General features: G+C 48.3%; 1 protein-coding gene across 1 annotated transcript in view; it reads right to left on the bottom strand.

The window, feature by feature from the left end:
- Nucleotides 1–12,102: 12,102 nt before the first annotated feature.
- Nucleotides 12,103–15,740, bottom strand: part of ECHDC1 (ethylmalonyl-CoA decarboxylase 1) — a 92,191-nt gene continuing 88,553 nt past the window's right edge. The window contains exon 6 of the mRNA XM_050949869.1: nucleotides 12,103–13,208. Coding sequence (XP_050805826.1) covers nucleotides 12,803–13,208 — 406 coding nt within the window. The 3' untranslated portion in view covers nucleotides 12,103–12,802. The remainder of the gene's footprint in view (nucleotides 13,209–15,740) is intronic.

Genomic DNA, 15,740 nt, shown 5'->3' with positions numbered 1-15,740 from the left:
GATGGGCACTATCCAGAGTGTTCTCTGGTCAGTGTCCCCTTCTGTATCCCTGATTTTAACTGGTGAGGCCTGTTTCTGTTTGTTCACTCGTCCCAAGAAGTCATTTGTGAGCTGGGCTCAGTGGTTCCTCCCCTGCAGTTGAGGGGGTGGATTTTCTGGTTACCACAACAAGTACCCTTTTGGGGGAAGTAGGGTGACCAACGTCCCGATTTTATAGGGACAGTCCTGATATTTTGGGCTTTTTCTTACATAGATACCTATTACTCCCCACCCCGTCCTGATTTTTCACACTTACTATCTGGTTACCCTAGGGGGAAGGCTATTTTTCCTGCCAATTTTAGCTAAGCTGCAGCCAGAATGTATTACTCTTTATCTCTAGCTGAGTGAATTAAGAGATTTTCACCTTGTAAGGAAAGATTGGAAAGATGCACATACAGCAATTTAGAGGGGAAAAAAAGGACTACAACTTCTCTCTGACATTGCTACCCTTAAATTTTGTGTGGCAAAGTAAATCAGAAGGGAAGCTTCTGGGCTATGAGAAAGTCTTGTGATACCTAAGATGGTGGCTGCTACAATTCAGGACAACTGCACCTTTGTTTCCTCTCAATGGTCCCTTAAGGGCACCCACTCTAGGATCCTGGCCCCCATTACCTCTTTTGGGCACAGACCTATGTTTCTCTTCCTTCTGACCAGGAATTTTCCAGGCTGCACAGTTCTCAGCCTATATTGTGATATTCCCAGCAAGCCACAGAGCCTAATGAGACCACCAGCTGCACTTTGCTTTCTCGCCAGAGGCTATGGATAGCATACTGACCTGCAGTTGTAAGTTATCACATAGCTCTTTATAAGAAAGCACATTTATTCTTAAGGTGAAATAATTCTAGAAGTATTAAAAACCATAAAAGAACCCACATGCATGCTAAAAAGCTTACCAGAAGCCACCCCAACTTCACTCTCAGGGTCTGGTAGGTATCAGTTCTTCAAAACCCACAACCGTGTTTCCCTGTGGTTACAAATTCATAACAATCTCCAGTTCAGAACCACCTGAGGGCAGTATTTCTTCTTGCTCACTTTGGCAAGCCTACCCAGTGAAGCATCAAGCACTTAGTTGCCCTTCTCTGCTGGCTGTTTAGATACATCCCCAGGGAAGAGGGGCGAGAAATACCAAAATCTAGATTGACAAAGGGCCTTAGGTGTGTGATGGGTTGGGTCACAGAAAGCCCTTTGGGACTGCCACCTGATGTGCCGAGACTACCTCTGAGTCCATTTTCCCTGGCAGCTTGGGACTGCAGCACCTTGTCTTGTTTGAGCCAGACACACTTGCCTGCTGCAAACACAGATCCAAGTCTGAACCACTTCCCCCATAAGATGCAGGCTTAACTGAAAACAGCTTAAGAAATGCTCCTGTCACCAGCACTCAGATACCCAGCTCCCAACGAGATCCAAACCCCACGTAAATCCATTTTACCCTGTATAAAGCTTATGCAGGATAAACTTATAAATTGTTCTCCCTCTATAACACTGATAGCGAGATAGGCACAGTCGTTTGCCCTCCCAGTATTAATACTTACTCTGGGTTAATTGATAAGTAAAAAGTGATTTTATTACATACAAAAAGGAGGATTTAAGTGGTTCCAAGTTTAAACAGACAGAACAAAATAAGCCACTAAACAAAAACACGCAAGTCTAAGCCTAATACAGTAGGAAACTAAATACAGGTAAATCTCACCATCAGAGATGTTCCAATAAGCGTCTTTGACAGACTAGCCTCCTTCTAGTCTAGTCTCCTTCAATCACTCACACCCCCTGTAGTTACTGTCCTTTGTTCCGGTTTCTTTCAGGCACCCTTTGGGGTGGGGAGACTATCACTTGAGCCAGCTGAAGACAAAATGGAGGGGTTTCCAGGGGCTTAAATAGACTTTCTTGTGGGTGGAAACTTCTTCGCCTCTCCTATATAAAATCCCATCCACAAGATGGAGTTTTGCAGTCACATGTCCATGCATGAGTCAATTTTTTACAGGCCGACGCCACATTCTCAGGAAAGCATACAAATAGGATGACTATATTTAGTAGATCATAACCTTTGCAGAGATGTTACATGGCATATCTAGCATAAAACATAATGTCATATTTACACTCCTAAGCATATTTCTATAAAGCATTATGGGGTGCAACATCACAAGGTGTTTCAATGTCTTAGGGACACTTAAGCCAGGTCAGCACCATAGGTAGCCCATGCCTTTTCTTAGGAAAAGCAAAAGAGAGCCCTCCTACAGCGTATTAGTAGGGTACTACTCATCTGGCAGGGGAACACCCTGGGGTCAAATCACTGCTCTGTCTGGAGGGGAACACAGGTCTCCCAAATCCCTGGGGTGTGCCCTCACCACCAAGGTATTGGCTAGGTTAGTTGGGCTTTCTCAAGCTCATCTGTTAGTGCTATTCCATTGTTTATAAATAACTATTCATTGGAGCAAGGCTGTGCACCTGAGTACCCTAACCACTAGGTTAGAGAGGCTCTCTCTGGCTTTATGTATGTTTAGTGAAAAAATTTCAGCAGGAGAGCATAGATGTGACCCAGCCCCACATGGTGATTAGGGCATTCATCGCTGAGAGGGGATTCCTGTGTTCAAGTCTCTGTTTCAAAACAGGCAGAGGGGAGAACTCAAACCAGTACATAGTATGGGACACAGCCACCGACCCCCGGGCACCTTTTGTGTGAGGTCCCATAGGCGTGCTGTGAGACCTCCTACAGGGACAGGCAGGGAAAGACCTAGCCTGAGAAACTTGCTAGGGATCAGAGTAGCTGGTTAGGAGTGGGGCAGCAACAGGCCTTGGGTGGCTTTGTGCCTGTGTACCAGTGGAAAGGTAGGCCCCTGTTGGGTTAGGCAGCAGCTGAATAGTGGCTTTGAGAATGTCAGTGGCCCTTAAATGTTGGGCCTTAGGCATCTCAGTAGCTTTGTGAATCTAGCCCAAAGTGAATTTTACAGTTTGCCATAAACTCAATGAGCATGAAGATGCCTGTTCATACGGCAGAGCAATACAGCTCATGAGGCCCAGAGCCACAAAGCTACTTAGACATTGCAATGCTATATCAAACCTGACATGGAGGGGGAAAAAAAATCACTAGACTCCACAAAGCCTTAGTAGGTGCCCAATCTTCTTAGACAAGGAATGGGGAGAGATAAGTGCCTAAGAATGTGAGCCACAAAAATCACTTTCCTACCTAAACTAGCCAAGAACCGATAATGATGCCAGAGGTATTTCCTAAGCACCACTCCCATCTGGATGATGGAGAGAAGGGATTTGAACAGGCATGTCCTGCCTCTTAGAAGAGCCTGCTAACCACTGAGCTATGGGATAGTAAGTCTTTCTCAATATGTCCTCTTGACACTGTTCTGCGTTGGATAAATTATTAGTCATTGGAGCAGGGGGACTGGATCCTCAATCTTCCACTTCCCTAACCACAAGGTTATAGAGACATTCTCACTCTTCTCTGGCCTCTCTCTCAGTGACCCTTTTATTTATCCTTAGTGAAACAGCTTCAACAGTAGACCTTCTGGGAGCACACTGCCCTCTCCCATCAGACTGTCCCATAGCCCCCTAGGTAAGGTACTCCCCTGAAATGTAGGATTTGAACAGGGTGAGATGCTTTCTCAGGGTGCCCAGGACTGATTCATCTTGTTACCCACCAGCAACAGGGAGTCTCCTGTAGCTGGATGAAAGCTCCCTGACACTACCAGCCATTCAGCCACTCACGCTCTTCTGGGTATATGCCAGTCCTAAATTTGCCTAGCAGGTTAACACTAGGTGATCCCCATCTTTGAGTTCCTCTGAAGCTTCCACCACCCCACAGTACCCAGCTTTTTAAGCATTGGGCATTTACCGTGTTTGCTGTCCCTAAGGGAACAATATACACATAGCTAGCTAGGGTTGCCAACCCTTCCAGACTGGCCAGGAGTCTCCATGAATTGGGCTTGATCTCCTGGAGGCTACTGAAGCCAATCAGAGATTTTAGGCCACTAAAAGTCCAGCGGCGCAGTGGGGCTAAGGCAGACTCCCTACCTGCCCTAATTCTGTGTGGCTCCCAGAAACGGCCAGCATGTTCGGCAGTGGCCTGTAGGCACAGGGCCATCCAAGGGGTCTCTGTGCACTGCCCTCGTCCCAAGCGCTGACTCCGCAGCTCTCATTAGCTGGGATCTGCGGCCAATGGGAGCTGCAGGGGTGGTGCTTGCAGTCATGGGTAATGTGCGGCGCCACCTAGCTGCCCCTGAGCTTAGGAGCCAGACATGCTGGCTGCTTCCTGGGAGACACCTGAGGTAAGCACCATCTGGCTGGAGCCCGCATCCCTCACTCCCTCCTGTATGTACCCCAACAACCTGCCCCAGCCCTGAGCCCCCTCCTGGACCCAATGCCCTCCCAGAGTCCACACTCTAAACCTCTTTCTGCACCCCAACCCCCTGCCCCAGCTCTGAACCCCCCTGCACCCAAACTCTCTCCCACACCCCAACCCCCTTCCCCAGCTGAGCCACCTCCCACAGCCTACACCCCAACCCCCTGCCCCAGCCGAGCCACCTCCCACAGCCCACACCCCCCAACCCAGCCGTGAGCCCCCTTGTGCACCCAAACTCCCTTCCAGAGCCCACATCCCAACCCCCTGCTCCAGCCCTGATTCCCCTCCCAGAGCCTCCATCCCACACCCCCTCCTGCACCTCTGCCCCAGGCTTAGCCCCCTCCCACACTCCAAACTTCTTGGTCCCACCCTGCAGCCCAGAGCCCGCAGCCCCTCCCACACCTCAACCTGCTGCTGCAGCCTGGTAAAAATGAGGGCGGGTGGGAGGAGGGATGGAGTGAGTGAGGAAGGGGGCCTCAGAGAAGGGGCAAAGCCTCACGGCAGGGGGTGGGACAAGGGTGCTTGGGTTTGTGTACAACTCAGGAACAGGTCCTCTATAACACACAACACTCAGCTATATTTATAGTGACAACAATCATAAGTTTACGATTGAAGACTAAGATCTAAGCCGGGGGTGGCCAACTTGTGGCTCCAGAGCCACATGCAGCTCTTCAGAGGTTAATATGCAGCTCCTGACCTAGGCACTGATTCTGGGGCTGGAGCCATAGATGCTAACTTTCCTGTTTGCTGCAGGGTGCTCACTGCTCAACCCCCTGCTCTGCCCCCACTCTACTTCTTACCCCAAGGCCCCTGCCCCTTCCCCTGAGCCTTGCATGCCCTCACTCCTCCCACCTTCCCCCCCACATAGTCTCCTGCACATGTGAAACAGCTGATTGTAGTGGAAGAGGGGAGTAAGTGCTGATTGGTAGGGGCTGCCAGGAGGTGCTGGGGGCTGGTTAGCTGATGGGGGGCTGCTGACATATTACTGTGGCTCTTTGGCAATGTACATTGGTAAATTCTGGTTCCTACTCAGGCTCAGGTTGACCACCCCTTATGTAAGTGACAGTATACAAGGATAGCAGCTGGAGACAGAAATGGTTACATATAAAACAAAATGTGTAACATACTTCACATATGAACTTAATTTTAACAGGCCAAAATGCTTGTCTAAAGTAGTTTCTCACTGTGTCGCTAACCAATGTGGCTAGGATCCTACTTTCATGGAAGCAAAAAAACACTGTCCCTTTTGCTTCCTCAGTGAAGGATAACATGGTGTCCTTTTTTTCTTCTAGTTATATCCCCAAAGTTCATTATCTTTGCACCCTACAGACAGAACAACCCCCTGTGGTTTAGCCTCTGGTGTATTCCCATTCCTGTTTACTATGTTTGCAGATTTGGCTCCCAGCGTGTGGGCTTACAATGCTTACAGCCAACAGACAGACAGGTGAATCAATGTCCTTCGTCTGACCCAAATCTTGTTTGTCAGCTCTACCTTGCACACAGATTTCAATATATATACACAATTCTTTAAATATAATCCATACTTACATCTAGCAAGGATTAGGAAGATGAGTATGACATAAGCTTTTATGAGATACCTTACATTATATTCTTTAGGGATAAATGCTATGAAAGCAGTATGTTAGGTGTAATGAGTTCGGCAGGCCCGATAAGGGTTGCTGTTACAGAACAGTGAATATTTCACCAGTTGGCACTGAGGGGGTTCTTAGCGTCACCCAGAGGTCACTCTTCTTCATGTCAGGTGGTGAGGGGGCGGGAGGGGAAGGAGGGGGTAGTGAACATGGGGATCTCACAACTTGGGCTCTAACCACTGAGCTAAAAATTATATGGTATTGTGCTTGATCGAGTAGACAGCCTCTGCACACTCATGCTGGATTGAGCCCTGCAGTTTCCCTTAACTGTAACATTCTCCATCACTGACAATTTTAAAATCAAGACTGGATGTTTTTCTAAAAGATCTGCTCTAGGAATGATTTGGGGATGTCCATGACCTGTGTTATACAGGAGGTCAGACTAGATGATCACAATGGTCCCTTCAGGCCTTGGAATCTATGAGTATCTATGGCAATTTAGTATGGTAGGCTATTTTGTATCCTAATGCTCACTGAAGGCTCACACTCAATCTTAGGCTGGCAACAACAGTGCGTGAATGTAAATCAAATACATCGTATTAAGCTGCTCACAGTGAATAGCACAAACTCGTCTCCCTATGCTGCCCCATCCTATCTTAAGTAAGGCAAAGCCCAAAGTCAAGGTGAAGTAGATGCCTTGCAGTCTACTCTGTTGATCAGTAAATTTGGGGTTCTGGTAGACCTTTGTTGAAAGTGTCCTAATTACTCATATATTTGTAGATATTCACTCAACTCTTAGAATAAATGTGTGGCTTCTGATACTTTTTGCTAACCACACCCTTTTTTGTACCTGCTTAAATGAGGAATAAGTTGATTATCTGTATTCTCAAATAGAAAGAGGTTTTGGGGGGGATTAATAATGTTCAATTTACTGTTATAGCAGAGCACTCGTCTAAAAAGTGACTAAATAAAATATTAGGTGAGATTGTATCTTTTACTAGACCAACTTCTGTTGGTGAAAGAGACAAGCTTTCGAGCTTACACAGAGCTCTTCTTCAGGTCTGGAACAGGTACCCACAGTGTCACAGCTAAGTACAAGGTGAAAGATTGTTTAGCATAAGGAATTAACATGCTGTAAGAGACAACTCAAAGTGAACTGGGCAAACATCTCTGCAGTCATAGGCCAAAGGAGAGTTAGTGGGTTATAGATTGTGGTAATGATCCATAAATCCAGTGTCTTCACTGAGTCCATGATTTTTAGTGTCAAACAAACTTATGAATTTAAGTTACTGGGATCATCTTTTGAAGGTGTGCAGGTTTCCTTTGCGGGCAAGGACTAAGAGTCAGATATGGAGTGATCGTTCTGTGAAAAGTTTTCACCCATGGGTGTTTTTGTTTGTTGTCATTTTTCTGTTTGAGTTCATTTCAGAGTGTAGCAATTGTCTTGTTTCAGCCACATAATTATTGAGGCATTCAATGCAGTGCATGTGGTGCACCACATGTAATAAGCATATCTAGGATCCCTGGATCTTGTTGGGAGGTATTGATTGTCATAGTAGTGGCGATATGTCTACAGATTTTGCATCTGCTGTTATGGCAGGGTCTGGTACCGCTTTGAGTTGGTGTTTCCCTGGTCTCTGGGGAGTTTGCTGCAGCTGATGAGCTTGATGAGGTTTGGGGGTTGTTTGAAGGCCAGAAGAAAGAGTTTGGGAAAGATTTCTTTCAGGATGTGGCCCCCATTGCATATGGATTGTAACTCTTTAATAATATGCTGTGCAGGTTCCAGCATGAGGTGGCATTGGACAATTTGGGGTGTTGGTCAGAGGTTTCCTTCTCCTCATATTGAAGCAGGTTCTTTTACGGTATTTGGGTGGCTCATTCCATGACAAGTTCTACTTCTCTAGTGAAGTGTCCTTGTTTGGTAAAGATGTTGTTTTTTAAGTGTGTGTTATCTGGACTTTCTCCTTGGAGCATATTCTGTAGTATCTGAGTATCTGGCTGTAGACCACAAATTTCTTGGTTTGTCTGCGGTGGTTACGGGCTCTGTGGTGATCTCTGAGTTTCTTGTATATAGTTTTCTGCAGGGATCCATTGCTGAAGCTAATAAAATGTGGGATCCTGGAATTTCATGTTTGTTTTTCAATCGCATCTATATCTTATTTGCATCACTTCCACATGAACTGTAACTGATGGCCCTGTAACAACCACCTGACATCTGAGAGTCAAAATAATTATTTTCCTTTTTGTAAACCTAAATCAAAGAATGCCTGTCTGAAGGTCTAGGCAGTTTCACACTTATTTACTAATGCAAACCATACATCAAAAATAAATCCAGTTGTCAGTCTTCACCAGTAACAAGAATGAATTAACCATCCAACTATAAACAGAAAAAACTGAAAATACCCCAACCATCCGACATCCCATTGTTTTAAAAACTTTAATAGGGGGCGGGAAGAGATGTGATTTTCAAGCACACCCTGCAGGTCCACACATTCAGGCTATATTCTATACCAATACACAGTTAATTACCCAACAGCCCCTCATGAATAATGCCATGCCAACAGTCACATCACTCTTAAAATGAAATGGGGCTTCAGCATCTGTGCTGACCCCTCTCCTCACTTTTTCACTTCTGGCTAGCTTCGGTGGCTCTCTGCTCAGCTTACTGGCTTCTGTGAATTCCTTTCTTAGGCTGCTAACTCTCCCAATACGTTACAGCCAAACATATTTGTGGGCCCCCTTGGGGAATGATTGTAAAAGGGGCCGGGGGCAAAAGTAGGGTGGGAGCTAGGGTTGGTCCTTGGAGCAAGGAGGGGCCAGGGGTAAACTGCAAGTGCAGCAGGGCTAAGGAGGGGGTAACCAGGATCCCCCCAGCCCATGCCTACACAGAGCGGTTACCTACCTGGTTCTAGCCCATTCTCTTCATCTCTCTCTGCACTGAGCTGCCCCTCCTCCTGCAGCAGCAGAACAGGTTCTCTTCCAGCCTCTGGAGTGTGTGGTGGGAGTGAGAGGAGCGGAGGCTAATGTGGTTACTCCTATAACCTGACTTTTAGTTTCCATTCAGCACTGCTAACCGGACACTCAAGTCCTGTTTTCTACTGGAGTTTTCAGTCTTAAACTGGATACCTGGCAACAGGGCTGCCAGAAAAGCTGGGGAGGGCAGGGGGGAGAAACAGCAATCATTTTTAAGGAGGGTGGGGCGAAGTAGTGGGTGGGCTAGGGAGTGGAGAGGAGCTAGTGGGCAGGACCATATCTGCTGTACTGCCCAGGTAGGTTAGAGACTGTGGGGATCAATCAACACAGTATCCCCAGCCCAGGTGACATGACAGCCTGTGGTGGATTTAGAGTTAGTGGGAGTCCCTGGCCCTGTATTCAGATTCATTTTGGGGGCCCCTACTTGGGACCCAGACAAGAAAAATAACATTCTCTCTTATCTCCCTCCACCCCCGTTTTTCATTCTTTTTTTCTTCATCTTCCTCCTATAAGTAATAGCAAGTAAATGAAAATAAAGTGAGGTACCTTGATTGTTCTTGAGTCTAACTTATTTATCCACAGACCACTTGAAAATCATGGAGGATCTTGACGGACCACTTAATGATCTTTCCAAATATTGTTTGTACCGTTAGTTAACTACTGTAAAGCGCTTTGGATAAGAGCGCTTTATTAAAAAAAAATGTAAAAAAACATTGGGGTGCTGGGGGGCTGGTCAGGAGCTAGGGTGGGGGAGGGGGCTCAGGGTTGGGGCAGGAGGTTGGGGTGTGGAGCACTTACCTGGGACAGCTCCTGTTTGGTGCGAGGGGTGCAGGTGGGAATGGGGGGCAGTGCAGGAGCTCCCGTTTGCTCAGGGTGGGGGTGGGGATGTGGGAGGGGTGCAGGAGTCAGGGCAGGGGGGGGCAGAGGGCTGGGAGGTGTGAGGTGGTGCAGGAGTCGGGGCAGGGAGCTGGGGTGTGGGGGGGTGCAGAAGTTAGGGCAGGGGGATGGGTGTGTGGGGGGCTGCAGGGGTCAGGGCAGGGGGCTGGGTGTGTGTGTGTGGGGGGTGCAGGGGTCAGGGCAGGCGTTGGGGGGCTGGGAGGTGTGAGGGGATGTAGGATTCAGGACAGGGGGCTCGGGTGTGTGTGGGGATGCAGAAGTCAGGGCAGGGGGCTGGGAGGTGTGAGGGGGGTCAGGGCAGGGGGCTGGTGATGTGAGGGGGTTCAGGAGGCTGGGTGTGTGGGAGGAGCGCAGGGGTCAGGGCATGGTGTGTGTGATGGGGTGCAGGGGGACGTAAGGGGGTGCAGGGGTCAGGGCAGGGGGTTGGGGGTGTGAGAGGAGTGCAGAGATCAGGGTGGAGGTGTATGAGGGGGATGCACAGAGTGGGTAGCGGGCTGGTAGTGTGGGCTGGGGTCGTGGGGGTGCTCACGGCAGGGGGCTGGAGGGGGTATGCCCCGATTCCAGCCACTTCCCCAAGGCCCCACCTCTTCTCCTCCTTCTCCCCGCCTCCCTGGAGCAGCGAGCATGTTGAGGCTCTTCCCTCTCCCTCCTGCGGGCAAAGAGCTGATCGGCAGCAGGGAGACGAGGGAACGTAGCACGCTGGGGGAAGAGGCGGGGGAGGATCTTGGCAGCCAGCAGAGTCTGCCCAGCTGCAGCAGGAGCTGGCAGCATCAAGCTTCTGCCCCCACAGGAGAGAGCGGAGGTGGGGGGCTAGAAGAGTGGGTCGGGGCCCCTTTGGACTGTTGGCACGGCGCCATGGTAAATCTGGTACTGAGCACAGTGCATGAGAAGCCTGGGCTCCTAACTTGGGGCTGGGAGTTCTACTGGGGAGCAGGCCACATGCTGAAGTTACATGCTGCAATACTCAGCACTGTGGTGCCTAAATTCTTCTGAGGATCTAGCTCTTTGGGTCTTCAGGTCTTTCAACCTCACCATCATGCAAAAGCACCAGTTTAGCGTAATCCAGTCTAACAAATTGGGAAAAAAGATATAATGTGGAAGAACAGTCTCAGCAAGGGCATTATTTCCCATTTTGTCATGGATGAGGGCTTTGCCTCTTTTCTAACACTAAAGCAAAACTATAACCTGACACCCTCAGCAGAGTGGCAGTGTTCACACAACAAAACTGCTAACTATCAGATTGGTCCAGATGCCCTAGGACTGTCAGAGGCTCTAGAGAAATTGGGAATCCTGGAAATGCTTCATAAACTCCCCAGGCCCATGTCCACTTTACTAATGAAGAGGAACTTGACTGGTCTGGGGTTATTTGTGAAAGAGTGAGAAATGGGTTATCACAGCCCTCAAAATGATCCTAGTGGCAAAGCATATTACAGAAGGTTAAAAATGTTTCTGGGGAACTCAGGTTACATCTGATACAGCGAAAGACTCTATTCAGCATGTACGGGATGTCACAAACATTGTGCAAGATGAGGGCCTTGTCCTCTGATGTTGTTGGTGCTGTAAATAAGGAGAAAGGAACACTAGTGCACATGCTATGGGACTGTCCAGTAGTCAGGCAGCTGTGGAAAAGAGGTGGACACAAGAGTGAAAACAGAACTTGGCTTCAGCAACCAAACCTCAGCTGAAAGTTATATCCTAGGTTATGTACCTGCTATGCTGGGTTGAACTCCACCACAAACACTTTGGTTCTTGAGAACCGCAATGATTACGAAGCAGATGGTTTTATAAAAATAGAGTAGGCTTATGCCCAGATTAAAGCAGTGATATTTTGAACCGGCTGAGTACTGAAAGAATAAGAAAGCTTATAGATGTAGAGAGCAATTATATAAATTTGAAATTTGTCCCCCATTTCTAGATACATTTGGATAAAGAATACTGAGATAGCTCAAATATCAGACTTCCTTTCCACCTGTCTCCACTGTTCCCCTCCCATTTCTCACCTCCACATTTCTCCCTCTCTTTCCCCCCATTTGTGTACATCTTTTATTATTAATTATTATTATTATTACCTCCACTCTAACATCTTATCTCTGTGTAACATTGTCTGATTTTGTATTGCAGCTTTGACAAGTTGTAAAGTTGTGTAACTGCATAATTCTATTGGCAATCCAATGAAATGTGCAGTATTGGGTAATGTATATAAGCTGTAAGTCATTTACAATTCTGTATTTTTAATTATTTTTTCTTTATTAAAATTAATGCAAAATTAATCACAAAAAAGTTATGAACAGGGGCAAGTTAACAAACAATTCCCAAAAGCAAATGCTGGAATTTCAAAGAATGCCAACAGAAAGCAAAAATTGCTGTCTTATTTGAAGTTATTGGTGCTAGTGGAGTCCTTCACCTCTAAAAACCATCACCACAATTAGCGTCCTGGTTTGCATTCTCAGCAGAGAGGCCAAGAATTGATTGAAGACGGAAAATAAACGTCCCTGTCACCTTAGTGGTGGTCCCACCAAAACTGCTTTGAGGCACATTGGCAGCAAGTTGGGGGGAAGTATACTTTCCTGCCTGGGATGCACTTGTTCGGTTGATGAATAGGCTCTATTTCTAGTGCAGTCAACCTAGCACCTTCACAAGCGAATAATTCAAAGCAAAACAAGAATATAGTCTTCAACCCCATTCTGAGAGGGTAACAGTTCAATTCCCAACACTGAATTTACCTTTAATTTCACTGATCTCCATTCTACCTGCGATTAGACCAGCAAATGATCCACTGGGGATTTCTCTCTATGGTAGCACACCAAATATGGTTCCATGATATGCAAGCTAGGAATGTTAGTGCCAGTTTAAATGAACAAATTCTTAAATGGTTCAAATAAATGCCTGCTTTAGCAGAGGCTTTGTTTCCAAAAGATGAAAAATATTTTTCTTATGCATTGACAGTTCATCATTTGTGTTTTGTGCTTTGAGCGACAGCGTGCAAATTGGCAGGCCCGCCCCAAACGGTTCCAAAAATGTCCTTCTCTGCCCGTAAAGCAGCTTCTAATTGTAGCTCTCTTCCTGCTGTGATCACTTTTTTCACAGCCTGAATCACTTCGCCCGGACCCTTTGTATATTGATTTAGCCATGCTTGGGCTTCTTCTAAAGATCTGGTTTCATCTGAAGATGGCAAAGTTTCCTCAGCCAGCCCGAGATGTACTGCTCTCTCAGGATCCACTTTGAGAGCACCACTGAGCAGCTTCAGGGCAGCGTCACTGCCAACGATTTGTACAAGCCTGGCAGCTCCACCCCAGCCTGGTACTAAACCCATTTGCTTGTGGACAAATCTAATCTCGCTTCCTGGAGTCATTAACCTATCAGTGAGAAAAAAATATTTAGTGTTAATCTCTACATGTGATTTACATGACCCACATTAGAGTTGAGCAACGTTTACTGTTTTTTATCCCAACAGTAAAGTACAACTGGATAGCGTGCTAATTACATATATTGCCTAGCCGCTTAAGCCTCTTGCACCTGGAATCTCCCAATGCCAGATAGAAACCTATCTAAGCACCATGGGCTTGAGCTCCCACTGACTTCAGCGGGAGTTGTGAGCACTCAGCACCTCTGAAAGTTGGAAATCAGACCCTATATCCTTTGCCTGTTGTCACACAGCCCTGGCAAAACTCCCTTTGCTGGATACTCACCAGACTACTGTGTTTGGGTCCAACCATACTCGGCCTGTTTGCTCTTATGCTTCCCATGATCTAACTAGGCTACAGCACTGTCTCTTTTCTTGGCCTCTATGGCACACTTCCTGGTTACATGTTCACTGTTACCCTTTTGTGCAGATGGGACCACATGGTCCAGTTCCCCAGGACCAGTGCTGACCCCCAGACTCCCCAGTAGTTTGAGTTCATCCTTTCCCAGAGCTCCAACCTCATGGGAACTCTGGGTTTATAGGTCACCTCTTCAGAAACACATGATAGTTGAAGCAAACAGACAGGCTCTGTAAAAATTAAAAACAATCAATCTTTACTATAGCTAGCACAAGGAATATTCTGATCTAGACAAAACAATGAAACTTCTGGATGCATTTCCCTGCCTCAGTTTTCTTACCACTTTTCAGCATTCTTCTAGGGTCACCATAGCTGAACATCCAAAAGAGAAGAAAATCCACAGACGGGTATTTGCACCCGTATCTACCAACTTGCATTGTGTTAATGTGTTGTTATACTGTTATACATGCTGTGCACTACATGTCATCTATATTGAGAATATATAAGAAAAAGTGATATGGCCATCTCACCCTCCCACCTGCTGCTGGCTCCCTCTCCGCTCACATCTTCACTGCCCCCTGACTGCCACTGGCTCGCTGCTCGCCTCTTCACCCTCCCCGCCCGCCCACCAGCCAGCCACTGGCTCCCTAGCCGCTCACCTCTTCACCACCTGCCCCGGCTCGCCTACTCATCCTCCCACTCGCTGCTGGCTCACTACTCACCTCTTCACCTCACCCCACTTGCCTACTCATCCCTTCTGCCGCAGGTCCCTCTGGCTCCTAGGATCAGGGGCAGCCGAGGGGTCTCCACGTGCTGCACCTGCCACAAGCGCAAGCTCTGTGCCTCCCACTGGCCTGGAAAAGTGCCAATAGGAGCTGCTGGAGCCGCGGAGTGCAGCCTGCAGGCACCGGCAGCATGCAGAGATCCCTCTGGTCTCCCCCCCGACCCAAACCTAAGAGCCAGAGGAACCTGCTGGGGGGTGAGGTGGGGAGTCCCGGCAGTGTTTACCTGGGATGACTCCTGGGAAGCATCTGGCAGGTCACTCTGGCTCCTAGGGTTGGGTCGGTTTGGGGGGGGGGGCAGAGGGCTCTCTGCCTGCAGCCAGCACCTGCAAGCCCCGCCCCCGCAGCTCTGATTGGGCAGGAGGAGCAGGTGCAGCACACGGAGACCCTCTCTGCCTCTGTGCCTAGGGGTCGTCCACACTGCAGGCTCCTGCTGGTGAGCGGGCGCTAGGAGCTGCTCCAGGAAGCACCACCAGCCCCGGGACCTTGGTGCGCGCAGTGAGGTGAGCAGTCCCCGATATCAGGACAAAGCGCGTCCCAACCAATGTGGCAAAATCCCAGACGTTTATAGATATTTAAAAATTCCTCCTGGACGGCGATTTAAGAACCAAAAAGCCGGACATGTCTGGGAAAACACAGACATATGGTAACCCTACATTCTTCAGGTTTGGTTCAGGTCCTCTAAGGAGCAGGATCCTCACTCCTGCTCAAAGCTTCTCCTCTGAATCATGGAGTCTCTCTCCCCTTGCTCTGCAACCTGTTTCCTTCCTCCTCCGCTGGCCCCAGAGATAAAAAGACCCCTCTACTACAAAAGCATGCTGCTCAATTCCTCTGTTCTGCCCATGCGTCTGTCAGCCCCTCCGAGTATCTCAGGGCATGTCTATACTGCAAATTTACATCAGAGCAGATGCACTGGTGCAGCTGTGCCGCTGTAGCACGTCTGGTGAAGCCACTTGAAGCAGAATGGAGACAGCTCTTCCACAGAGGCACCAACTATCTAATGTGCTGGGGGGTGCTCCCCTGGCTCTGTCCTCGGCCCCGCCCCCACTCCACCCCTTTCCACCCCTGCTCTGCCTCTTCCTGCCCTGTTCTCCCCCTTCCTCAAGCACACCCCACTCTCACTCCTCCCCCCAGTGCCTCTTGAACACCGCTGAACAGCTGATCACCAGCATGCAGGAGGCGCTGGGGAGGAGGGGCAGGTGCTGATCAGTGGGGCTGCGGGTGGACAAGAGGTGCTCGGGGGGCAGGGGAGGGGCTGATCAGGGGGCTTCAAGTGGGTGCTGAGCACCCCTCTTTTTTTTTTTCCCGTGGGTCCTGCAGGACTGAGAGGCGGTAGCTATTTTGG

This window comes from Gopherus flavomarginatus, chromosome 4 (genome assembly GCF_025201925.1).
Source record: "Gopherus flavomarginatus isolate rGopFla2 chromosome 4, rGopFla2.mat.asm, whole genome shotgun sequence".
Classification (NCBI taxonomy): Eukaryota; Metazoa; Chordata; order Testudines; family Testudinidae; genus Gopherus; species Gopherus flavomarginatus.
The sequence above is the reverse complement of the archived record's forward strand: the minus strand, read 5'-3'. Positions and strand labels throughout refer to the sequence as shown.